General features: G+C 39.8%; 1 protein-coding gene across 1 annotated transcript in view; it reads left to right on the forward strand.

Annotated features, from left to right (window-relative positions):
• The first annotated feature begins 1,843 nt into the window (after window positions 1-1,843).
• The window catches only part of NUP205 (nucleoporin 205), an 81,619-nt gene continuing 58,086 nt past the window's right edge, over window positions 1,844-25,376 (forward strand). Inside the window, exons 1-10 of the mRNA XM_060107911.1 lie at window positions 1,844-1,919; window positions 8,624-8,766; window positions 10,008-10,179; window positions 12,624-12,768; window positions 13,154-13,313; window positions 14,112-14,340; window positions 15,563-15,727; window positions 20,388-20,563; window positions 23,244-23,360; window positions 23,543-23,680. Of these exons, the coding sequence (XP_059963894.1) occupies window positions 1,892-1,919; window positions 8,624-8,766; window positions 10,008-10,179; window positions 12,624-12,768; window positions 13,154-13,313; window positions 14,112-14,340; window positions 15,563-15,727; window positions 20,388-20,563; window positions 23,244-23,360; window positions 23,543-23,680 (1,473 nt within the window). The 5' untranslated portion in view covers window positions 1,844-1,891. The remainder of the gene's footprint in view (window positions 1,920-8,623; window positions 8,767-10,007; window positions 10,180-12,623; window positions 12,769-13,153; window positions 13,314-14,111; window positions 14,341-15,562; window positions 15,728-20,387; window positions 20,564-23,243; window positions 23,361-23,542; window positions 23,681-25,376) is intronic.

Raw genomic sequence — 25,376 nt, forward strand, 5'->3', positions numbered from 1 at the left:
GGGAAATGTGTGGGCTTAAAGAGTGTGTGAGGGGAAGGCTCATAATAGTTGTGCTGAGAAAGAAAATCTTCTTTGAATGCCACTTCCTGCCAAGTTTCTGCTCAATATTTTTCTCACTTTCATGCTAAACTTCGGAAAAAATCCCTTTACCTTTTCATTCTCTCTTCTCCTTCACTCCTTAAGACCACTTTCACTGTAATCCGACATTTGTCTCTATATAACAATGACTTTCAAAAAAATTACCCGTGACTTTTGTGTTCCACCTAATGTACATTGTGTCATTCAATATTATTTGTTCAGAAGAATGAATATGCTTGCTATTCTTAACAATGTACTCTGTGATTTTGTTTAAATTATTTAATTCTGATTTCCAGTAGTGAAATGAGACTATAAACTCTATTTTCTTCCAATCTCAGTGGAATGTTGGGAGGAGTTGATAAAGTGAGGGTGTGAGGTACATGGAACATCTATGAAGTAAACAGCTATAATTAGATTTCCCTAGTAGGATTGTTTCAGGGATTAAATGAGATAATGTAAAAACAACAACATTCTTGGGCCTCCCTGGTGGCGCCGTGGTTGAGAGTCCGCCCCCCGATGCAGGGGATACGGGTTCGTGCCCCGGTCTGGGAGGATCCCATATGCCGCGGAGCGGCTGGGCCCGTGAGCCATGGCCGCTGAGCCTGCGCATCCGGAGCCTGTGCTCCGCAACGGGAGAGGCCACAACAGTGAGAGGCCCGCATACCGCAAAAAGAAAAAAAAAAAAGAATGGCCTGTGCTAAGACCCCGATGCAAGAATGAATTTATCATATTCTTAATAAATATTCTTAATAAATATCTGGTATATGTTAGCAAATTCATTTTTTATTGAAGTATAGTTGAGTTACAATGTTGTGTTAATTACTGCTGTACAACAAAGTGGCTCATTTATACACATATATACATACATTCTTTTTCCTATTTTTTTCCATTATGGTTATCACAGTATATTGAATATAGTTCCTTGTGTGTATACCGTAGGACCTTGTTGTTTGATAGCAAATTCTTAATAAATTCTTAATAATTACCTGGCATATGATAGCAAATGGTAATGACTGTATTTTAGCTTGAAAATTAGCAAACTAAAATTTAGCAAGTGAAAAAAGAAGGTCCAGTTATTTGGGGGTGCTTAGGTAGAAAAATATTTGGTGTTTATGAAATGATATGTCTGCAAATTGCTTCAAAATAATCTCTTGTGTTGGGGGTGAGGAACAGGAACTGACCAGCTATTGAAGCTGGTCATTCATTATTCTAATTTTGTATACATCTGAAATTTTCATAGTAAAAAGTTATGATTGTTTATCTGCATGCAACTATATTGACGCAATACACTGGTATATACAGTAGATGAAATGTAATGAACTTAGTTTGCAACCCATCAAATGGATTTTTGAGGTTTAGACACCTTACACCCCACTCCACTCCCCAAAGTAAGGGAGTAACGCAAGGAAGATTTAATTTGAAATGGAGATAATTATTTGGATTTACGGCTTTCATATCATAAGTGGGCGTCATTTCAATAAACAGTCTTTTTCTGTTCCAGCTAACCAACTTTAATCACTAGAAACAAACTACAAGTCCCAGGATGCACTGCACGATTAACGTCAACTCGAGGACCTCGGGTCTTCGAACTGGTTACCCTCGCCTGACTTGAATGGGAATTTTCGTCAATCCCGGCGAAAATTGACGTCTGTGACTTAGAGCAGATTTTGGAGTATTTGTACGCCTGTGTCGGTAGAGCGTGCATTTCGGAAGGGACAGCGTGGTATCTTTCTGATTAGGCGCGGCCCCGGGCAGCCTCACCCGCTTCTGGGGCTTCCGTGCGGCGGGAGGGCTCTGTTAGTTCGCCTCCAAGATGGCGACGCTGTTGGCGGTAAATTCGGGTAGGTACGGGCCGGGCCAGAAGGCAAGCTGTGGGGCAGGGTGCTGGCCCGTTCTTCAGGCAGAGACGCGGGCAGTGAGGTTCCTCGGAGTCCAGGTCCGCACTTGTGCATAGTTCCCGCTTCTCCCTAGCTCTGGGCCTAGAGTCCCGCCCCTCCCTAGTTTGAATGGCGGGCGTCGGCGCTGCGGCTCTAGCCCTAGAGTTGGGGCTTAAGGATCGAGGTACGGAGGCTTGGTCCCCTGGAACCGGGCGTGCAGTTCTCGCAGCCCAGGGCCGAGTCTGGTCCCTTCCATTCCCCACCCCATTATGTGTCTGCGGTCCGAATTCCTGCGGGATTTGCAGTTCTCCGTCAACGAGGCCGGGAGACCTGAGATATTTTTCAGCCACGAGCGCAGGCTGAAAACTCGCACCTCAAAATGGATACTGGGGCCCTTCTTGGAGGTTGGGTGGGTGGGTGGGTCCTACAGGAAGAGAGGTTCCTTGATTATGAAGCCTGTAATCCGAAGGTGGCCCAGGAGTGCCGTGATTCCCAGCTCTGCGTGTGTGGCCCGCCCCTGGATGCTCCTGTACTTTTGGAGCAGTAGATCTTCGGGGAGGGGCAGAATCTAGAAGGGAGTAAAGAAACTCTGGAAGATTTGGATTGGGTCCTCTGGGCAATTCTCAATCAGGGGCGGACCCCCCCCCCCCCATCGGGGCGTTTGAAAGAGTGGGTGCATTTTGACTGTCACAATTCCTGGGATGCACCGCTGGCTCCTAGTGGGCGGTCCAAGGATGCCAAAAGTGCTGCAGCGGTCGGAGCGGGCCTGAAAATGAAGAATTTCCTGCTCAGAATGCCTTGATTGAGCCCTACTAAACTTCATGGGCGGTTAAGAGCACGTCTGTGTGGTAAATGCTTGTAGAGGATCTCACTCAAGAGGAGTCTTTTCTGGGCGCCTTTTCTTTCCGTCCTTATACAGTCTTTTTGTTGCTGGTTTATTCTTTTCACACGACTGATATTCTTGAAAACTTGTCTAAACCTAACTTTAGCAAATCAAACCATTTCGGAAACACTACGATAAATTGTTGTATAATAATGCATGATTATGTTTATCGAGTACCTCCTTTTTCGCAGCCACTGGACTAAGCGTTGTACTTTCATCTTATTTAGTCCCCTTTATACAACTCTGGGGTAGCTGCTATTAAACACCCCATTTTACAGGTTAGGAAATAGAGTGTTAGAGTGGTTAAGTAACTTCTCCAAGGTTATACAGCTAATGATTCTAAGCCAGTCTTTGATACTTAAATGTCTACATGCTCCTACTTAAGCAAAACCTAATTCATTTCATTACATAATATTTCCGGGCCTCCCTGGTGGCGCAGTGGTTGAGAGTCCGCCTGCCGATGCAGGGGATACGGGTTCGTGCCCCGGTCTGGGAGGATCCCATATGCCGCGGAGCGGCTGGGCCCGTGAGCCATGGCTGCTGGGCCTGCGCATCCGGAGCCTGTGCTCCGCAACGGGAGAGGCCACAACAGTGAGAGGCCCACATACCGCAAAAACAAAAAAAAAACAATACATAATATTTCCATACATCTGAATGTTAGTAGTGAAATTACTTCCTTAGTACTGCCGTCCTGCCCTCCCACACAGATGTAAACTTAAAACAAGACTTGTGTGTTATATGTGTGGTTATATACTTTTCTTTAGTATGTACTCGTCTTAAGTTACTATCATTAAACATAAATCATTGAAGGAAAAGGAGTTGCCAACAGTTGCAAAGAATATACATTGTATAACAAGGCCTTGTGGCAGGAGTGTTTAATTGGCAACATAGAAAGGAAACATTTTAAAGAGCCCAGTCAGGAGAATATTTTTTTAAAAAAAGTAAATGTCCAGCGAAGCAACCCAAATGCCCATTGACGAATGAATGGGTAAACAATGCGGTCTATAGATATATAATGGAATGTTATTTAGCTTTAAGAAGGAAATCCTGTCCTATGCTCAGCATGAATGAACCTTGAAGACATTCTGCTAAGTGAAGTAAGCTAGTAACAAAAAGACAAATACTGTATGATTCTACTTGTATGAGGGGTTGAAAGTAATAGAAACAAAAATGTTGGTTGCCAGAGGTTGGTGGGAGGGGGAAATGGGGAGTTGTTTAACGGGTACCATATTTCAGTTTTGCAAGATGAAAGAGTTCTGGAGATACGTTGTACAACAATGTGAAAGCCCTTAATGCTACTGAACTGCACACTTCAAAATGTTTTTAAGATGGCAAATTCTATGTTATGTGCTTTTTACCATAATTCAAAAAAAAAAATTAAACATCTCAGAGTTGTAGAAGGGGAAGAAAGTAGAGGTAGAGTTTGAAGGCCTATGCCTGAGTTTCAGCGGCATGATTTACTAGTGACCTGTATCAGCCCCGCTGAGTAGACCTACAGGCTTGTGAGTAAGCAACCATTAACACTGACAATCCTTGGATGGCTGTCTGGTCACCCCTGTCCTGTTCATAGCATTGTGTATTTCAGACCTTTTCCACGCTCCTCATATCTTTAAGCTCCAACTGATCCCTCAGTCTCCTAGTCACAGAGAAAATAGAAGCCAACAGGCATGAACTCTTTTTTTCACCCTTGAACCTACAAACCTAGATATATCTGCACTCTTTCGAGTCAGTTTCCCTGTGTCTTCCTGTCTAAGGTAAATCCTGCCCTTTACACTCTTCTCCCCATTATTCCCTCCTCTCTCTTTTGTTCCTTTTCTTTCCACTAATTGCCCAAATCTTTATCTTGACCTCATGCCTCATTCCAGTTACTGTCCTCTTGCTCCTCTTCACAGTCAAACCTTTCAAAGATTCATCAGTGTTCAGACTCTGTTGCCGTACCTTCTCCTCCTCTACCCACTCTAGTCTGTTCCCATCCTCCTGAACAGCTCTCAACATTTACATGCTTTTCTGTTTCACTAAGTCCACCAGACATTTGAAATCTATCTCACTTGATCTTTTAGGGTAAAGACCCAAATCCTTAACATGGGTAGGTAAGCCCTGCATGGTATGGCAGTTGCCTCCCTTGCTGATCCCTTCTTGGTACTCTCGCTCTCTTGGCATTTTCAGGGGGTTGAGAGTGCAGCATTTCCTCTTGCCTTGGGAACCCACATGCTGTCTTCTTTTCCTGCAGTGTACGTCCACCACCTCCCACTCCTACTTTTATCCTTCACATTTCAGCCTAATTATCACTTGCTCAGTGAATCCTTCCCTTCCCTGATCTCCCTGGCTAGGTCACATTCCCCTATTATGTGATCGTTGCCCTGGGTACTTCACCTTCATAGCACATACCATAATGGATATTGCCCTTATATATGACTATATGGTAAATGTGCTTCCTCACTACACTGTGAGCTTACCTATACCTAGTACATGATGAATGAGTGAATAAATGTGACTTGCTGGAAGTATTCCTAAAATTTAGGAAAATAAATGTATTCCTCAAACAAGCAAATGACTTATGTTAAAAATACATATTTAGTAATTTGGAAAAATTATAGCCTCCTTTCATCTGTAATCAATAACAGGGAAATATTTACCAAAATTAGTCAAACCAAAGACAAAATGAATATAAATCTTTGTTGCACCTACCTTCTGTGATGTGTTGATGTTAATGATGGACTCAGGAGGCTGGTATCTGTGGGTTTTGTTTTTTTTTTTTGGCCGTACGCGGCCCTCTCACTGTTGTGGCCTCTCCCGTTGCGGAGCACAGGCTCCGGACACGCTGGCTCAGCGGCCATGGCTCACGGGCCTAGCCGCTCCACGGCATGTGGGATCTTCCCGGACTGGGGCACGAACCCGTGTCCCCTGCGTCGGCAGGTGGACTCTCAACCACTGCGCCACCAGGGAAGCCCTATGTGGGGTTTTTTAGTGTAGATTTTTTTTTTTTTTTCTTTTTTTTTTTTTCTTTTTGCGGTATGCGGGCCTCTCACTGTTGTGGCCTCTCCCGTTGCGGAGCACAGGCTCCGGACGCGCAGGCCCAGCGGCCATGGCTCACGGGCCCAGCCGCTCCGCGGCATATGGGATCCTCCCAGACCGGGGCACGAACCCGTATCCCCTGCATCGGCAGGCGGACTCCCAACCACTGCGCCACCAGGGAGGCCCTTTAGTGTAGATTTTTGATCTGTTATTGGATGCCTCCCCACAAGTGGGGGGAAGTGGAATTCTCTCTAGAATTCACTGAGTTTATTCAAACTAAGTATGTATAGTGCAAAGAAAGTTATTCTTCAGGGGTTCTATTGAGTATTACTTTTACAGACAGTTTACTTTTGTTAGCTTTTTGTCAGGTTTTAAAAATACCTGTGGTAAGGCAAGTTTCACATTTGCCTACAAGTCATTTTTGATAACTTTCCTTCATCCCCTGTGCCAATTAGTTACCAGTTCTGACTCTACCAACAGACCTTGCCTTTTTGTTTTACTGCCCTCATCCTGGTTAAGGTTCCATCACCTCGTGAGTAGCTTACCTACCCAACATCCTTGGGTCCTGACACTTCATATTCTAGTTAGTCCATTGGTCACACCATTGTCCAATTTCACTTTGTCATCTACTACTTGAAACATTCCCATTTACTAACAGGAAAAATTCCATCTTGGCCAGGAGTAGAAGGCTCAAACCTACTCTGTCCTTTGCAGCTGGAAAGAGCCAAGAAAATGATCTCTAGGGAAGTCAGTTAGTCACCATCCAACTAGCACCTCACAGGCAGTCACCAGGATCCAGAGTCAGGCCCTCATTTTGGCAGGCCTGGAACTGTGATGTTTGTTAGTGTATCCACAGTTGAGTAGATTCCAGTAATTGATGTTCTCTGATCACATTGGGAAAAGACAGATATATAAACCAGTATGTCAATTAATTGATCTTTAGTGGGAAGTACATCTGCATGGGTACTCATTTCATCAGCACATTTTTAATTCTAGAAATTTGTATGATGAGCTATATTTTTCATTAGAAGATTAGCAAGTTTAGGATCAAACAGGAGAAGCAAAGCAGGGAGTTGGATGGTTGCTCTCTATGTGAGGTCTAGACATGGTGATTCCCATTCCTCCACATCCCCACACCAAAGACCTGATGCAAAACTTCCTGCTCTGCCCTTCAGATTAGGTTAGAGTCTTCCTTTTATATGTTCGCATAGCACTCTGTACTTCTCCATTAGACTAGTACTTCTGTTTTTTTTTTTTAATTTAATTTTTATTTTTGGCTGTGTTGGGTCTTCGTTGCTGTGCGTGGGCTTTCTCTTGTTGCGGCGAGTGGGGGCTACTCTTCGTTGCAGTGCGCGGGCTTCTCATTGCGGTGGCTTCTCTAGCTGCAGAGCACGGGCTCTAGGCACACAGGCTTCAGTAGTTGTGGCGCACGGGCTTCAGTAGTTGTGGCTCGCGGGCTCCAGAGCGCAGGTTCAGCAGTTGTGGCGCATGGGCTTAGTTGCTCCGTGGCATGTGGGATCTTCCTGGACCAGGGCTCGAACCCTTGTCCCCTGCATTGGCAGGTGGATTCTTAACCACTGTGCCACCAGGGAAGCCCTGGTAGTTGTGTTTTGAATCCTGCATTTAATGCCTGTCTTTCTTGTCAATCTATAAGTTCTCTGAGGCCTGGGATCCCGTCTGTCTTGCTTGCTCTGTAGTCCCTGGCACATGCATGGCCCTCAGTAAATGTTTGTTGAGTGAATGGCTGATCCAGCTTGACTGGTTTAGTCTGTCCTCTCCCTGCACATCCTTTTAAAAAAATTTTTTTGCCCAGTAAATTGCCTTCTTCTGACAACATTGTTCATAAGATTGTAATGCATTTAGTTAGGTTATCTCGCATGTCATTCTGACTGTTCTGGTGACTTTAGTGGGATTTGTGTTTTCTCAGATGGCAGTTAAACATGTTTGCAGACCACCCTTTACAGTTTAAGCTATAGTTAGTTCATCTGTTGAGTGAGTGAGTGGTTTTGATTAGTTTCTCTTTCAGAGTCTTTATAAACACAGGGGTGCCATATCTGATTGTTCGCAGACAGAAACTTTGGGCTTCCAGGTCGTGTTTTTCAAACCATGCTTAGTAGCAAAAGCTCTCTAAGTATTACTTATTATTGTTATTACCTTTACAAAGCAAAATGTGATCCTTTTTATAAGAGTTTACAAAAGAATTCCATATTTCTATGTTGTTTTTTAATAGCTAGTGTCCCAGCCAAAATAAAAACTTATTTTTTCAGCTTCCAAGTTTTACAGAATCTGATTTTTCCCCCCTATTCTTGCTTTTCCTCTGGATGATAGGGAGGGAAGGAAAGGCAGTTACATTTATTGAGTGACTATGATATGCCAGACACTATATTGTATATTTTACCTAGTTTATCTCATTTAATTCATTCAACCCTATGAAGCAGGAGATGTCCCTATTTTATATAAAAGGAAACTGAAGTTCAAAGAGGTTATTTTCTCACTCCATGTCACGTGAGTAATATTAAGTGACAAAACCAGGTTCAGCTGATATTCCAATTTAAAGTCAGGATTTACTTTATATTAAGTTAGGTAAAATGACATTTATATTATTGCTTGTGAATTCTAATATTCTTTTATATTAATGTTTGGTTTGTATATATAACTCCTTATATTTAAAAGTAGCTGTGAGCATGGCTAAAATGTATAGACGATAACCTTACCTTATTTTCCAAATATATGTTTTATTTGATGCTGATTTTTATTTTTTTTCTTTAAGCTGCTAGTCTGTGGGGTCCTTACAAAGACATTTGGCAGACTGTGGGAAATGCTCTTTGGAGAAGACAGCCTGAAGCTGTTCACCTTCTTGACATGATTTTGAAGAAACACAAACCTGACTTCATCTCATTGTTCAGAAACCCAGTAGGAAATTTTCTTTTTTTGCTTCTTGCATTTGCTTTTTCCTTTAAAGATTGAAGGAGCAAGTAAATTCTTAATGCATGTAAATGAAATGTTACTTGTTCTAGTCCATTGATTCAAGTTTTTTCTAAAAATGGAAGTTTCCTGGGAGCAATTATTATCTTTTTTCTCTTCTCCATAGAAGTTAATATTGTATTTATCTCTAGCTAGGAGATATCTTAATAGTATTTGAATACAATTTAGAAAGTTCCGTATATTTCAGAAATATGAGCCTCCTTGGAATTTCTGACTTATAGTTAATCTGTCTAAGCTTACTTAGTAAGATTGATTATTTTATTTATTCCCAGGTACACTTCAACATTTTAACTCTTCCTAATGTTATGTAAGTTGTATTAGCAGTTAATTCTTACATATTGTTAATCACTGCATCTTGACGTACTTTTCAACCAGGGGTAGTGTACTTCAGTGGCAGGGATTCATACTTGGAAGCTCCTTTCCCTGCTGCTTGACAATTTTTTTTTATAGACCAGCAAGACCATCTAAGAACTATTTAAGAGCCCTAGCCTGGGAGCCAGTTGAGCTGAGTTCCAGTCTTGGCTCTACAACTAAAGAGTTGTATGACCACAGGCAAGTCACCTGACTTATCTGGGCATCAGTTTTTCCATTCTATTAATAGAGAAGTTGAATTAAATGACTGTATGGCCTTTTTCAAGGTGTAAATACCTAAGATTTTATGATCTATCAAGTAATTCTATACTATATGTTATTTGTTAAATATTTGCACTAAGTAAGCCTTTTTGCAAATAAGACTACATTTTAAAATAACATACTAATAAGCTATCATTAGCCCTACTAATTGATTCTATAATTCTTTTCGATTTGCTATTTCCCACTTGAAGATTTATTGTTTTTATATTTATTAAAGACATAATTGGAAAGTTTCTTAGACATTTGAAAAATAGTATGCTATTTTGTGTGATTTCTCAACACTTTGTAGTTCAGAGTTTAGCAGAAGCAGTTATTGAGAAGGTAATAACAGTATAAAAAGTTGAAAGTGATGTAAAATGTTACCTCATAAAGGTCTAACTATATCTGATAGTTAGACCTTTATCTGATAAGAAATGCTCCTGTTTTGTCACTTTACCAGACTGCCTTGTGAATAAACTTCTCTAGGTAACAATTTACCTTGTCTCCATGTGCTATTGTCATTACATGATCCTATTTATTTATTTTTATTGTTGTAGCCAAAAAATGTTCAACAACACGAGAAGGTTCAGAAAGCCAGTACAGAGGGAGTTGCTATCCAGGGTCAACAAGGAACCCGACTTCTTCCTGAACAGCTCATTAAAGAAGCCTTTATCCTCAGTGACCTTTTTGATATTGGAGAATTGGCAGCTGTTGAGCTTCTCCTTGCTGGTAGGTTGACATTTAACTGGACCTATGCTAAGGTAGTACATAAATGTAAAATTATTCACTTGTAATTTAAAATATTATATCATTTAGATTCCAAAATAGTTTCTAAAGATGTAGTTTATTTGATATTCACAGTGTTTCCTTTTGTTTATCTTTTTTTTTTTTTTTTTGTGGTACGCGGGCCTCTCACTGTTGTGGCCTCTCCTATTGCGGAGCACAGGCTCCGGACGCGCAGGCTCCGCGGCCATGGCTCATGGGCCTAGCCGCTCTGCGGCATGCGGGATCTTCCCGGACCGGGGCATGGACCCATGTCCCCTGCATCGGCAGGTGGACTCTCAACCACTGCGCCACTAGGGAAGCCCTCCTTTTGTTTATCTTTGACTAATGGGAAGGCTTTAGTTTAGTGATCAGAGTTGTTAAAGGAAATTTAACTTTTTTTTTTTTTTTTTTATGGTACACGGGCCTCTCACTGTTGTGGTTTCTTCTGCTGTGGAGCACAGGCTCCGGACGCGCAGGCTCAGCAGCCATGGCTCACGGGCCCAGCTGCTCCGCGGCATGTGGGATCCTCCCAGACCGGGGCACGAACCCGTGCCCCCTGCATCGGCAGGCTGACTCTCAACCACTGTGCCACCAGGGAAGCCCTTAACTGTTTTAAGATAGACTTTTTCATGGTAATTGACTAGCAAAGAATGACTCTATCTCAGAAGTTTTGTAGCACAAAGCATTTATTGTTATATAATGAGTAAGAAGGTAAGGTCACTGCTTTTTTGGAGTTTCTTTTTGTGGGGGTGATTCAGATAATAAATAAAGAATAAGATAATTTCGATAATACTGAGTTCTAGGAAGAAAATAAAACAAGGCAGTGGGATATAGAGACATGGGGGGTGATGGGGGCACCTGTAAGTAGGGTACTTAGGGAAGGCCTCTCTGAGATTGGGGCATTTGATCTGCGACCTATATGATGACAAGATACCAGAGTTGTTGGGGAAGGGTGTTCCAGGGAGAATAGACAGCTCAAGGTGCGAACAAAGGCCTGCTGAAGGCTACAAAGACCACTGTGGCTGGAACGTCAGGAACTAGGGCGAATGAAGGAAGACGAGGACAGAGCAGGAGTCGGATCGTAGTCTTGCAGGCTGTGAGGATTATTTGGATTTTATTCTAATTACAGTGGGAGGTTGTTGGCAGGGGCTTTAAGCAGGAGTTGCAGAATCCAGAATAACTGAAATTATTTCTCTGGCTTCTGTAGAGAGAAAAGATTGAAATTTCCATAAAATAAGCAGTTCATTTTGATTATAGCAAGGGAACCATGTGAAGAAGCCAGGTGGGCATTTTAATTGAAAGAAAGTCTAATATGTCTGAAGATGGCATGTGGCTGCCAGAATCCTTTTTGACCTAAGGCTGCATTAAAAGAAATATGATATTGAGAATGACTAAGGTCGTTTTCCCATTCTGTGATGCAGATGTTAACTGGACATGCTTGAATTTTGAGTTTAACTCAAAACTTCATTTAGCAGTTATTTTTTCTGTGCATATTATGGGCCAGGCACTGTGTTAAAACTCCAGGGATATAAAGATGAATAAAACTTCAACTAGTGTAAAGGAGCTCATGGTCTAGTAATTGAGAAAGACATGGAAACCAATAACTATGCCACCATTAAGTGCACTAATGCAAGGTTTAGGGATTGTCTAGAGGGGAGGCATTTAAATTGACCTCAGGTTGTACAGGGAAGTCCACAAAGATAACGAGGCTTACGGTAGTTGTTGAAAAATGAGTAGGCATATGTCAGATGTAGTAAGTGTGCACTCAGGCGGACAGAGGGCATCTAGACAGAAGAAATCGCCTGTAAGAGGTGTGAGGCAGTGAGATGAATTTGGGGAACAGAAGGGAGTAGAGTGTAAGAGCGATTGGGCCAAGGGGCGAAAAAAACCATAGGAAATGAAACTGAAACTATAGGCAAACTAGTCCAGAAAAGAGAAAGTAGAACTTGTTCAAAGGAGAGCAGTTAAAAAGGGCGAGTAAGGCTTCCCTGGTGGCGCGGCGGTTGAGAATCCGCCTGCCGATGCAGGGGACACGGGTTCGTGCCCCGGTCCAGGAAGATCCCACATGTCGCGGAGCGGCTGGGCCCGTGAGCCATGGCCGCTGAGCCTGCGCGTCCGGAGCCTGTGCTCCGCAACGGGAGAGGACACAACAGTGTGGGCGAGTAAAAGCTGAAACATAAGAAAATGTTATTTAATTTACTAGGGGAAGAAACATACAAATATTTGAAAGACTTCTTGTGAAAGAGAGAAAACAATGGGTAGATGTTTGAAGTAGAGGGACTCTTGAGACCCTTTAAACCCTGAGGTTCTGCGATTTCTTTGAACTGAACATTGGTATAGTGATTTTTGTCTCAGCCTAAACACATACGTGTTTATTTACTAAATTATTTCTCAACTTCCTTTCCTAGGAGAGCACCAGCAGCCACATTTTCCTGGCCTCACCAGAGGCTTAGTAGCTGTTCTCTTATACTGGGATGGAAAGCGATGCATTGCAAATTCCCTGAAAGCTTTGATACAGTCTCGACGAGGAAAGACATGGACCCTCGAACTCAGGTCTGTTTGCATGCTAGGATTTCAAGGGGTTAATTAGAAATTGCTTGAAGAATTATAATTTTAGAAACAAAAATTCTCTTTAGTAGGTATAATTTAAGTGTATAACCTAAGCTGAGTAATAAATAACTCCCTTATTCTGCCAAGAATGACACAACAGTTTAAACCTGCTTTATTTTGTTTACAAATGAAATGTAATTCAGTTATTTATGGTTAGAAGTTTATTGAAACACAATGATCTAAAAAGAATGGCAAGAGCTAGGTTATAACTCATCCTCGTTGTTTCCAGTAACCCAACATTATCATCAGGAGTGTTTGCTATAGCCATGTGATGAGAAAGTATAAACATTACTGTTCATTGTAACTTTATTGATTATTTTCATTACAGTCCAGAGCTGGTTTCCATGACAACACGGTTTACTGATGAGCTGATGGAGCAAGGATTGACTTACAAAGTTCTTACTCTTGTGTCACAGATTGATGTTAACAATGAGTTTGAGAAACTACAGCGTGAGAGAGGTTTGGGCAGTGAAAAACATCGAAAAGAGGCAAGGGTTCAATGACATCAATTCATGGGTTGTCTGTGTCACATCTTGGAGGCAGAAAAGTCATGTCACTTAGAACATTCTTCTAATACAGGCATAGGAAAATTAACAATGCCTAGGAAAGTGTGTAGGCAGTTGTGTCCATGAAATTGACTTGCACTTGTTTCAGCCTCTTTCTAGTCACTATATGCCATGCTAGCACTTTTTCTGGAATGAGCCCTTTAAGAAATTTCTTTTTTTTTTTAATTTATTTTTGGCTGTGTTGGGTCTTTATTGCTGCGCGCGGGCTTCCTCTAGTTGCAGCAAGCGGGGGCTACTCTTTGTTGCGGTGTGCGGGCTTCTCATTGTGGTGGCTTCTCTTGTTGCAGAGCACGGGCTCTAGGTGCGTGGGCTTCCGTAGTTGTGGCACGTGGGCTCAATAGTTATGGCTCGTGGGCTCTAGAGCACAGGCTCAATAGTTGTGACGCACGGGCTTAGTTGCGCCACGGCATGTGGGATCATCCCAGACCAGGGCTTGAACCCGTGTCCCCTGCATTGGCAGGCTGATTCTTAACCACTGCACCACCAAGGAAGCCCCATGGACTTTAAGAAATTGATTGTCCTATAGAGGAGGTTGGGACTTAAGATTGAGGAATTAACAGTAGGGTTTGTTCAGAATTGCAGAGGTGAGATTTTAGGGTCACTTATGGATTCAGATACATTTATATGGTTCGTCTTTATGATAGATAGTTTACATTTTGGAATAAGATCAGGCTTCAGTGTAATTTATTTATACCGATAATCATTCATCTTTATTTCTAGGTTTCTGATCTCATCAAGGAGTGCAGGCAGTCTCTGGCAGAAAGCCTTTTTGCGTGGGCTTGCCAATCACCTTTAGGCAAAGATGACACTCTGCTCCTTATTGGACATTTGGAAAGAGTGACTGTTGAGGCTAATGGCTCATTGGATGCAGTGAATCTGGCTCTTCTTATGGCACTTCTGTACTGCTTTGATATCAGTTTTATAGAACAAAGCACAGAGGAACGTGATGGTATTGGATTTTGTACCTATTAATACATTTATTTAAAAATCAGATTTAATTGTGGAGATAACATTTAAGAAGGATGATTTTTTTAACAACTAAGATAAAAATAGTATATTTTATTCCTTTGTGTGTAATTCATTCATATTTGAATACTTAGGTATAAGATCACATTTTTAAAGTAATTGCAGCCTCGTTAGATATTTCTGTTATCTTTTGAGGTTTTGGAATGGGAAAGTACTAAGGGATTTGCAATATATGTTTGTTGAGTTAGGCATGCCTAATTTACTTGCTTGTTTTTTTTTTTTAAATTAATTTATTTATTTGGTTGTGCCAGGTCTTAGTTGCGGCAGGTGGGCTCCTTAGTTGCGGCATGTGGACTCCTTAGTTGTGGCAGGTGGGCTGCTTAGTTGTGGCTCACCCATTCCTTAGTTGCGGCATGCAAACTCTTAGTTGCAGCATGCATGTGGGATCTAGGTCCCTGGCCAAGGATCGAACCTGGGCCCCCCGCATGGGAGCGCAGAGTCTTAACCAATGCGCAACCAGGGAAGTCCCCCTACTTGCTTGTTTCTTTACTATTCACATTTTAAACCTTTCATTCTAAGGGAGGATAACTATAATTTTTAGTAATATATTATCTTTGACTTTTTTTTTCTGTGAAGTAGATAAAATTTCTCTTGTTAACCTTGTAAACAGTTACTACTTAGAACCGAGGATCTCAAAAATGATTCCCACAAAGGAAGCTTATTGCCATTTAATGTCATAAATATTTATAATTATTCCAGCAGTTGTCCGCTGTCCGCTTTTGATTGTATCATCCCCGTCTCCTTTCGTTAGGTATGTGAGGGGACCAGACATTTCCCACTCCTCTTTGGTGGTCATCCTTAGCCATTACAAAAGGCTTATTTAAAATACAACTACTCCTTACCTCCAATCAAATTGTCACATAGTACATTGTGTGTCACATAACAAGCAGTACCTGTGCTTCTCATATAGGAATGCTGCCAGTTAATGCATTGGTCAGATTTCCTGTATTGAATGAAATGAATCACAGAATTAAGTAGATGTAGCCTGTTTTTATGATAGTATACTTATTATTTCAAACATTAATTATAATTAGTCATATTTTTTTGATGGGAATACTCTGACTTTCTAATTCTTAGACATTATTCCTGTATATCCAAAGTAAAAATTTCTCTACTTTGGTATAGTTGTCTATTTTTGTTTTCAGATATGATTCATCAACTTCCACTGTTGACAGAGAGACAATACATTGCAACAATTCACTCTCGTCTTCAAGACTCACAGCCTTGGAAACTGCCGGGGCTGCAAGCCACTGTGAGACTTGCCTGGGCACTGGCGTTGAGGGGGATATCTCAGCTCCCTGATGTGACAGGTAAACTGATTGTAGGTCATTTTGTTATGAGGAAATGACATATCAATGTTTAACGCATTTCGGAAAAGGTGTTATCTTTTTCTTTTTTTTATTTGGCCGTGCTGTGTAAGGAAAAGGTGTTATCTTTGACACGTATAAGCATGAGCCTAGGAAGATACCTAGAGTTGTGGTAAATGAAATTTTGTATTGTGAATTATGGACCTTTTCCTTTTTTCTTGTCTCCCAAAAGAAATTATTTGAAAAATTTTTTCCCTTTCTTGCAGCCAGTGACAATTCTCTTTTAGCTTCTTTTTTTCCTTAAGAGTTTTAAATTTGAAATGACAGTATAACAATATTTTTTTTTACATTTTTCTTTTTGGTTTTGTTCACAGACAGACTAATTTTTCTCACATTGTGTCAGATTAAAAACTACTATTATTTTATTTTATTTTATTTTATTTTATTTTATTTTTTTTTGCGGTATGTGGGCCTCTCACTGTTGTGGCCTCCCCCGTTGCGGAGCACAGGCTCCGGACGCGCAGGCTCCGGACGCGCAGGCTCAGCGGCCATGGCTCACGGGCCCAGCCGCTCCGCGGCATATGGGATCCTCCCAGACCGGGGCACGAACCTGTATCCCCTGCATCGGCAGGCGGACTCTCAACCACTTGCGCCACCAGGGAGGCCCTAAACTACTATTATTTTAAAATACAGTGTATTAGGTGATATTTGGTTCAATCAATAATGGATGTGGAATCTGACTTCTAACAATCTGTTACCCACTATAGCATATCCTCTTCTGCTGTTTATGTTCATGTAATTATCATACTAATAGTGGTTTACTCTAACAGGATGAGAACTATGCTTTTGTTGTAATTTGAAGCCCCCAAAATTGTCACTTCTATAGGTTTTTACGGTAAATCTGGAAAGGTTTTATTAAAGTTTACAGTCCATGTCAAAGTCTCCTAGTCTTAGAGTGTCAACAGATTCCAGTATCTTATCAATTGTATGTTTCCAGAACATTTTGTTCTCTAGTCTCATGCTGTTCCCAAGTGGGCTGTGGAAAGATTTTTTTTTTTTTTAATTTTTGAAATTTATTTATTTTTTCTACAGCAGGTTCTTATTAGTTATCTATTTTATACATATTAGTGTATATATGTCAATCCATATCTCCCAATTCATCCCCCCCCAACCAGTTTCCCCTTTTGGTGTCCATACGTTTGTTCTCTACATCTGTCTCTATTTCTGCCCTGAAAACCAGTTCATCTGTACCATTTTTCTAGGTTCCACATATATGCGTTAATATACGATATTTGTTTTCCTCTTTCTGTCTTACTTCCCTTGTATGACAGTCTCTAGATCCATCCACATCTCTACAAATAACCCAGTTTGTTCCTTTTTATGGCTGAGTAATACTCCATTGTATATATGTACCACATCTTCTTTATCCATTCGTCTGTCGATGGGCATTTAGGTTGCTCCCATGACCTGACTATTGTAAATAGTGCTGCAGTGAACATTGGGGTGCATGTGTCTTTTTGAATTATGGTTTTCTCTGGGTATATGCCCAGTAGTGGGATTGCTGGGTCATATGGTAATCTATTTTTAGTTTTTTAAGGAACCTCCATACTGTTCTCCATAGTGGCTGTATCAATTTACATTCCTACCAACAGTGCAAGAGGTTCCCTTTTCTCCACACCCTCTCCAGCATTTGTTGTTTGTCGATTTTCTGATAAGCCCATTCTAAATGGTGTGAGGTGGTATCTCATTGTAGTTTTGATTTGCACTTCTCTAATAATTAGTGATGTTGAGCAACTTTTCATGTGCTTCTTGGCCATCTGTCTGTCTTCTTTGGAGAAATGTCTATTTAGGTCTTCTGCCGATTTTTGGATTGGGTTGTTTGTTATTTTAATATTGAGCTGCATGAGCTGTTTATATATTTTGGAGATTAATCCTTTGTCCGTTGATTCATTTCCAAATATTTTCTCCCATTCTGAGGGTTGTCTTTTCGACTTGTTTGTAGCCTCCTTTGCTTTGCAAAAGCTTTTAAGTTTCATTAGGTCCCATTTGTTTATTTTTGTTTTTATTTCCATTACTCTAGGAGGTGGGTCAAAAAGGATCTTGCTGTGATTTATGTCATAGAGTGTTCTGCCTGTGTTTTCCTCCAAGAGTTTTATAGTGTCTGGTCTTACATTTAGGTCTCTAATCCATTTTGAGTTTATTTTTGTGTATGGTATTAGGGAGCATTCTAATTTCATTCTTTTACATGTAGCTGTCCAGTTTTCCCAGCACCACTTATTGAAGAGACTGTCTTTTCTCCATTGTATATCTTTGCCTCCTTTGTAATAGATTAGTTGAACATAGGTGCATGGGTTTCTCTCTGGGCTTTCTATCCTGTTCCATTGATCTATATTTCTGTTTTTGTGCCAGTACCATATTGTCTTGACTACTGTAGCTTTGTAGTATAGTCTGAAGTCAGGGAGTCTGATTCCTCCAGCTCCGTTTTTTTCCCTCAAGACTGCTTGTGGAAAGCTTCTTTTGTGTTACAAGTTTTTCTTTGCCCAAGTATTTTTTTTTAATAAATAAATTTATTTCTTTATTTATTTTTGCGTGCATTGGGTTTTTGTTGCTGCACATGGGCTTTCTCTAGTTTTGGGGAGTGGGGGCTACTCTTTGCTGTGGTGTGCAGGCTCTCATTGCAGTGACTTCTCTTGTGGAGCATGGGCTCTAGGCGCATGGGCTTCAGTAATTGTGGCATGTGGGCTCAGTAATTGTGGTGCACAGGCTTAGTTGCTCCATGGCATGTGGGATCTTCCTGGACCAGGGCTCGAACCCGTGTCCCCTGCATTGGCAGGTGGATTCTTAACCACTGAGCCACCAGGTATTTTTTATATTAAAGCTGGTAGATGGCAAATTAGACATTTACAGTCATGTACAAATTCTGTTTCTCAACTATACCTCTTATTCATTTACAAGTCTTATTTCAGTACTTCTCTGGCATAAAATTACTGTATACTTTTAAGTAGCTGTGTGATAGTTAATCAAATTCATATACTGTAAATTACTGTACCATTGGCCTAATCTTGAGAGGCACAGTAGAAAATACTATATACTTCACTACATAAGAATAGGATTCCAGGCCTAGTTTCAAGTCCTAGATCTTTGGCTACTTAATTTCTTTAGTTTTACATGCTCATACCCTTTTATAATCTTTAAAATTAAGGGTATTATAATGTTTTTCTTTTTTTTTTTTTTTTTTTTTTTTGGCTGTGCTGCATGGCTTGCGGTATCTTAGTTCCCTGACCAGGGATTTGACAGGCCCTTGGCAGTGAAAGCGCAGAGTCCTAACTACTGAACCACCAGAGAATTCGCTATAATGAACATTTTAAAGTATACATTTTAATCTGTTAATTTATATTTTAAAAATTACTAGAAAAGATGAATAGCTTATATTGCAGAAATGGTCATTTCTTGAAATAATCCAGATGAGTTTTAACAAAGATGTGAATTTTGAAAAATTAGTTCCTACTGTTTTTGTAGACTTCTGGACATTTTATAAAATATGTTTATTACATTATTTTATAAAAAGTGTGTGTTGAATTTTACTAAATTGAGACGATAAAACTCAATTTACATTAAGATATTAGTGTGCTTTATTACCTAAGTAAGTAGTCTTCAAGAAATAGTTCTTAATTCCAGTATTTCTGAATTCAAGTGAAGGCTTGGAACTAGTTATTGTTATTAATATTTAATTAATATTAATAATAATTTTAGTAATCACTACTGTTAGTAGTATTAAAGAATTAAGAAACTATTTTGTTCTCAAGGAGTTTGTATGATACGGGTAGATATACAGGCTTTATTTCAAAATGCAAAACAACACATAAACAAAAAAGGGGAAAAACCAACCAATCTCTTTTCCTCTGGTTGAGACTATCCTGGTTTATATCTATTCCTGACCCTTTTCAAGGCATTGAAAGTGTACTTTAAGTAACAGAATGTATTTGGTCTCTATGACGGTGAAGCAGAATAAGCTATTTAACATTTTTTTTTCAAAGACAGATTATCACAAAATTACCTAGTAATTAAAAAATTTTATTTATTTATTCATTTTTGGCTGCATTGGGCCTTCGTTGCTGTGCGTGGGCTTTCTCTAATTGCGGCGAGCGGGGGCTGGTCTTCATTGTGGTGCAGGGGCTTTTCATCGCAGTGGCTTCTTTTGTTGTGGAGCATGGGCTCTAGGCACGCAGGCTTCAGTAGCTGTGGCACGCAGCCTCAGTAGTTGTGGCGTGCGGTTTCTAGAGCACAGGCTCAGTAGTTGTGGTACGTGGGCTTAGTCCCTCTGCGGCATGTGGGATCTTCCCCGTCCAGGGCTCAAACCTTTGTCCCCTCCATTGGCAGGCGGATTCTTAACCACTGTGCCACCAGGAAAGTCCCTTAAGTAATTTTTTTATCACTCTCGATGTTATTGTGAAGAGTAGATGATTTTCTAATGTACTTTTTCTGTAGTTCTTTGGGGTTTGTGAGTCAATTACAGTTACACACTGTCTTATTTTGTGTACAGAACATGTTAGAAGGTTGAGAAGAGATCTTAATTTTGAACCATCAGCAGAATATTTTGAGATATTATAATCTAGTTTAGTAATTTTTCCTCCATGTGCTGTTTTTCTAAATGTGTTCCTAGCTCTGGCTGAATTCACAGAAGCAGATGAAGCAATGGCAGAGCTCGCAATTGCAGACAGTGTTTTCCTGTTCCTCACTGAATCCGTAGTGGTGTCAGAAAACTTCTATCAGGAGGAATTTTATATTCGTAGAATCCATAATCTCATTACAGATTTCCTGGCACTTATGCCAATGAAGGTAAGTGTAATAATGTAGGATGAGTAAAAAGTAATAGAAGAATTTTATAAAATAATTTAAAATTGACTAACCAACTTTATGTTTTGGAAACTAATAAAATCTGTTACTGTAGACTAATATTTGGCAGTAGTTGTTATGTTACAGCTTGTGAATTAGTTTGTGATTCATGAAAATGAAATAATGTAAGACCCATTAACTGAGAACAAGCTAAAAGGAAGAAATATTTGACGTTGAGAATTGTTTGTAATGAGAAAATAATAGGCAAATGAAAATGCTTCTGTGGGGAGAAAATTATTAACTTCATGCTACCCTGGAGAATCAGTGCTAAGGTTGTCTTATTTAATGCCTTTTATACATGATTTGGAAGAGATATGGTGGAGAATCTCCAGTTTTATAGTTTCATAGATAATTGTTTAAACTCTTAATTATAGTGTATAAATAGACCTCCACATAGATACGGGTAAAGTAATGGGTTTAAGACACTAATGCAAAGGTTGCTTTTTTTCTTTCTTTCTTTTTCCTTAGTAACAGGGCCCAGGGGCCCTGCCTACCTTTAGTGAGGTTACATTTGAATAAAGTGCTCGAGCTATAACTTTTATCCAAAAAGGAATTCTTAGAGCCATTTCAGACAGTTCCTACATAGCATATGTTCTGTGTGCCATTTTGTGTCAAGGAAGCCATCAGAGTCGTGGCAGGAAGTAAAAGAGGGGGTAAAGTCCTATAAAACTGCCTTTTGTATGTGTGTGCATAAAAAAAGCACCCGAAGGGTCTACACTTATAATACTAATGTGCAGTTCTGATATCATACCTACTGCAAAACATAAGGCAAATGGAAAAACTACCCAGAATGGTAGCAAACAAGGAATGAAGTGCTTACTCATGATATAATGAATCAAGTGTTCATTGAGTTTCTCCTGTATTCCAGGTAACCTTGCTAGGAATTGTGAAGAAAACAAATAAGTAGGAGATTGATTCCCTGCCAGCAAAGAATATATAGTCTAATTCAGCGGTCCCCAACCTTTTTGGCACCAGGGACTGGTTTCGTGGAAGATAATTTTTCCACGGAAGCCGGGGGAGGGGGTTGGGGGGGATGGTTCAGGCGGTAATGCGAGCGATGGGGAGCGATGGGGAGCGATGGGGAGCGGCAGATGAAGCTTCTCTGATTGCCTGCTGCTCACCTCCTGCTGTGTGGCCTGGTTCCTAACAGGCCACAGACCACTACTGGTCCACGGCCTGGGGGTTGGGGACCCCTGGTGTCTAGTTGGAGAAATGAGATATACACAGAAAAATACAGGTAGTAACAGTAAGTAAATGACGGGTATAGACAGTAAATTACAGTGGATTTCTTAGGCTAAGGATAGCTCACTCAGGACTGGAACAGTCAAGGAGTGTTTAACAGGTAACTTGAGACCTCATCAGCCTTGAAGGATGTGATAGATGAACATCATAGAATTTTGGAATAGGAAGAAATCCTTTCATTTTACATTTGTGGAAATGAAGCCTTAGAAAGGGTTAAGGCTTTAACTTTTTCCTAGTTATTGGTCCAGAAGGGACTTTTACTATGGAAAGATAGTGGTCATCTGGAAAGATAAAGGCTGAGAGGAGGTTGAATAAACAAAGTCATATATGGCTTGGATAGGGTAAACAATGAACTTATTCACACAATTTTGGGACACTAGAATTTTGTTAATAGATATAGTACTATTTAGGTTATCTATGTCTTCTTAAATGAGCTTTGAAGGTTTGTGTCTGTCAATGAATTTGTTTATTCCAGTTATCAAATCAATTGGCATAAAGTTATTCCTAATATTCCTAATATCATACTTTTTATGTCTGTATGATCTGTAGTGATGTTTCTTCTTTCATCCCTAATATTGGTTAATTTGTGTTTTCTCCCTTTTTTCTTAACCCGGCTAGAGATTCATCAATCTCATTGATCTCTCCAATGAGCCAGCCTTTGGCTTTGTTGATTTTCTTATATTTTCTTTCACTGTTATTGATTTCTGCTTTTATTATTTTTTTCCTCTCTGCTTGGGTTTTAATTTGCCCTAATCATTTCAGTTTTTTACCACAGAAGCTTAGATTATTGATTTGAACCCTTTCTTTTTTTCTACTATGGGCATTTAATGTTATAAATTTATCTGTGATTTCTGTTTTAATTGGGTCACACAAAGTTTGATATGTTGTGTTTTCATTTTTATTCTATTTAATGTATTTTGTAGTTTTCCTTGAGACTTCTTTGATTGCTGAGTTATTTACAAGTACATTGTTTAATTAAGAAATGTTTGGGGAGCTAGTTTTGCTCATTACATGACTATAGTGGTGGTATTAGTAGTTAGTAGGTAGTACCAGGGATGCTAAATGTCCTGTAATGTTTAGAATCATCCAACCTAGTGAAGAAGTATCCTACCCCAAATGTCAGTAATTGAGAAACACTTTAGTTAAAATTAACTTATCTGTAGTGGAAAATGCATTGAAGTCTTAAGATATTACAAATTATGGTTAATAATATTGCAGTAAAATTCCTAGCATATTTCTTCACATTTTTAAAGTGGAATAGATATTTAAACAATATTTTTCTTTTATGTAATCACTTTTAGACAGTTGCCTGATTTTCTGATTTCATTATTATTAACCCATATAATAAATTTACATATAAACTATATAATAAATTTAATAGGTGAAGCAGTTGAGGAATCGGGCAGATGAAGATGCTCGAATGATTCACATGAGTATGCAGATGGGCAACGAACCCCCCATTTCACTTAGAAGGGATCTGGAACAGTTAATGCTCTTGGTAAGTTGTTATATTGGATGGACTGTCATCTCCCTCTCTCCGTTATTTTTTCCCTACCTTTGGAAAATTTCAGATCTCATATCTTAAATATACAAGTGAATTCAATAAAAATGTAAATTTTTATTTAAAAGTAATTTTTGAGTTACAGGCATTTTCCCACAGTCTTTGTTTACTGTTTGCAGATTGGTGAGCTATATAAAAAGAATCCTTTTAATTTGGAGCTTGCACTAGAATACTGGTGTCCCTCAGAACCTCTTCAGACTTCCACTATCCTGGGTTCTTACCTTGGGGTGGCTCATCAGCGACCCCCTCAGCGCCAGGTGAGCTCCTAGTTTTTCTACTTTTGTACTCTGGGATGGTAACTGGAAATCTTAAAAACATGAAAAATGGTATTTCCTGCTGTTATTGCTGTTTGTGCAAATGAACATTATTGTAACCTTTAGACATTTATACTTTTTCCTTTTATTTAAGGAAATTGAAACTCTTAAATTGATCTGATCATTTTGGAGTTTATGTAGTCAGCCTTTTATTAGATTCTAGCTGTGCATCAAAGCATTAGACTCAGAAAAGTGTCTAGTTTCTTTATGAGTCGCTTACTTGGATTTAATTAGTATTTATTAACATACTCTGTCCTCTAGAAGCATGACAAAGAATATACATCATTCTTAGCAAGTTGAGGAAGATAGGAGAGGTAAAAATACTACAGGGAAAAGGCTTAGAAGTTATAATTAATGACAATGCCTATGAGTCAGTAGATAATGTAGGAAAAAGTCCATTTTCTATCCTGTAGTAACTAAAGGATGCTGTGCAGCAGCAAATCAGATGGATTGCCATATCTGTCTTCATCTCTTTGGGATTTTCTGTTCTAGATGTTTTCATGCATATAATACAATTTTCATTTATGTTAGCTAGAGTCTAAGATCAGGACCTCCCCGTTTTTAACTGTATTTCTTACATTTATTTTTTTTTATAAATTTATTTATGTATTTTTGCTGTGTTGGGTCTTGGTTTCTATGCGAGGGCTTTCTCTAGTTGCGGAGCACAGGCTCCAGACGCGCAGGCTCAGTAGCTGTGGCGCACGGGCCCAGCTGCTCCGCGGCATGTGGGACCCTCCCAGACCAGGGCTCGAACCCGTGTCCCCTGCACTGGCAGGCAGATTCTCAACCACTGCGCCACCAGGGAAGCCCCTCTTACATTTATTGTTTCACTTTTTTCCATTTAAAAAGTTTTGGAGAAGGGTTTATTAAAACTTTATAAATATTAAAAGAAATTTCCATTATGAAAATTTGCAAACATATGAAAGAGAGAATAATTATAATAAACACCCAACATCTTAATTTATTTTTATTATTTTTACAGCAAATTCCCCTTTCCATTTAATCATTTATTTATTGACTGTGTTGCGGTATGTGGTATATTAGTTCCCCAACCAGGGATCAAACCGGTGCCCCCTGCAGTAGAAGGGTGGAGTCCTAACCACTGGACTGCCAAGGAATTTCCCCAGAAGAATTTCTTTTTTTTTTTTCTTGCCTTGTGACTTGTGGTTCCTTAGTTCCCCATCCAGGGATTGAACCCAGGCCCTCAGCAGTGAGAGCATGGAGTCTTAACCACTGGACCACCAGGGAATTCCCCAACATCTTAATTTAATAGCTGTTAACATCTTGCCATGTTCACTTCCACTCTTGTTATTTCTCCTGCTTTTATTTTGCTGGATTATTTTAAAGTAAACTATAGGCAGCATGACCTTTCACCTCTCATTGGTTAAGTTAGTATCTCTTAAAAATAGGGATATTTTTCTGTATAATCATAAAATTGTTATACCTCACAGATTTAACAATTTCCAGGGATCTGTAACATTTTTGGTTCTGAGTTCCAACTAATTAGTCTGAATAATATGTTTAGTTGTTGATAATAGATTTAAGGCATAAGCAAGAGAAAAGAGAAATCTAAGAAGTAGACTTAGAGAACAGGAGCGTAGGAACATGTATTGGCCAGAACGCAAAACAGAATGTGTTT

The sequence above is a fragment of the Mesoplodon densirostris genome, chromosome 9 (assembly GCF_025265405.1).
Source record: "Mesoplodon densirostris isolate mMesDen1 chromosome 9, mMesDen1 primary haplotype, whole genome shotgun sequence".
NCBI classification, from domain to species: domain Eukaryota; kingdom Metazoa; phylum Chordata; class Mammalia; order Artiodactyla; family Ziphiidae; genus Mesoplodon; species Mesoplodon densirostris.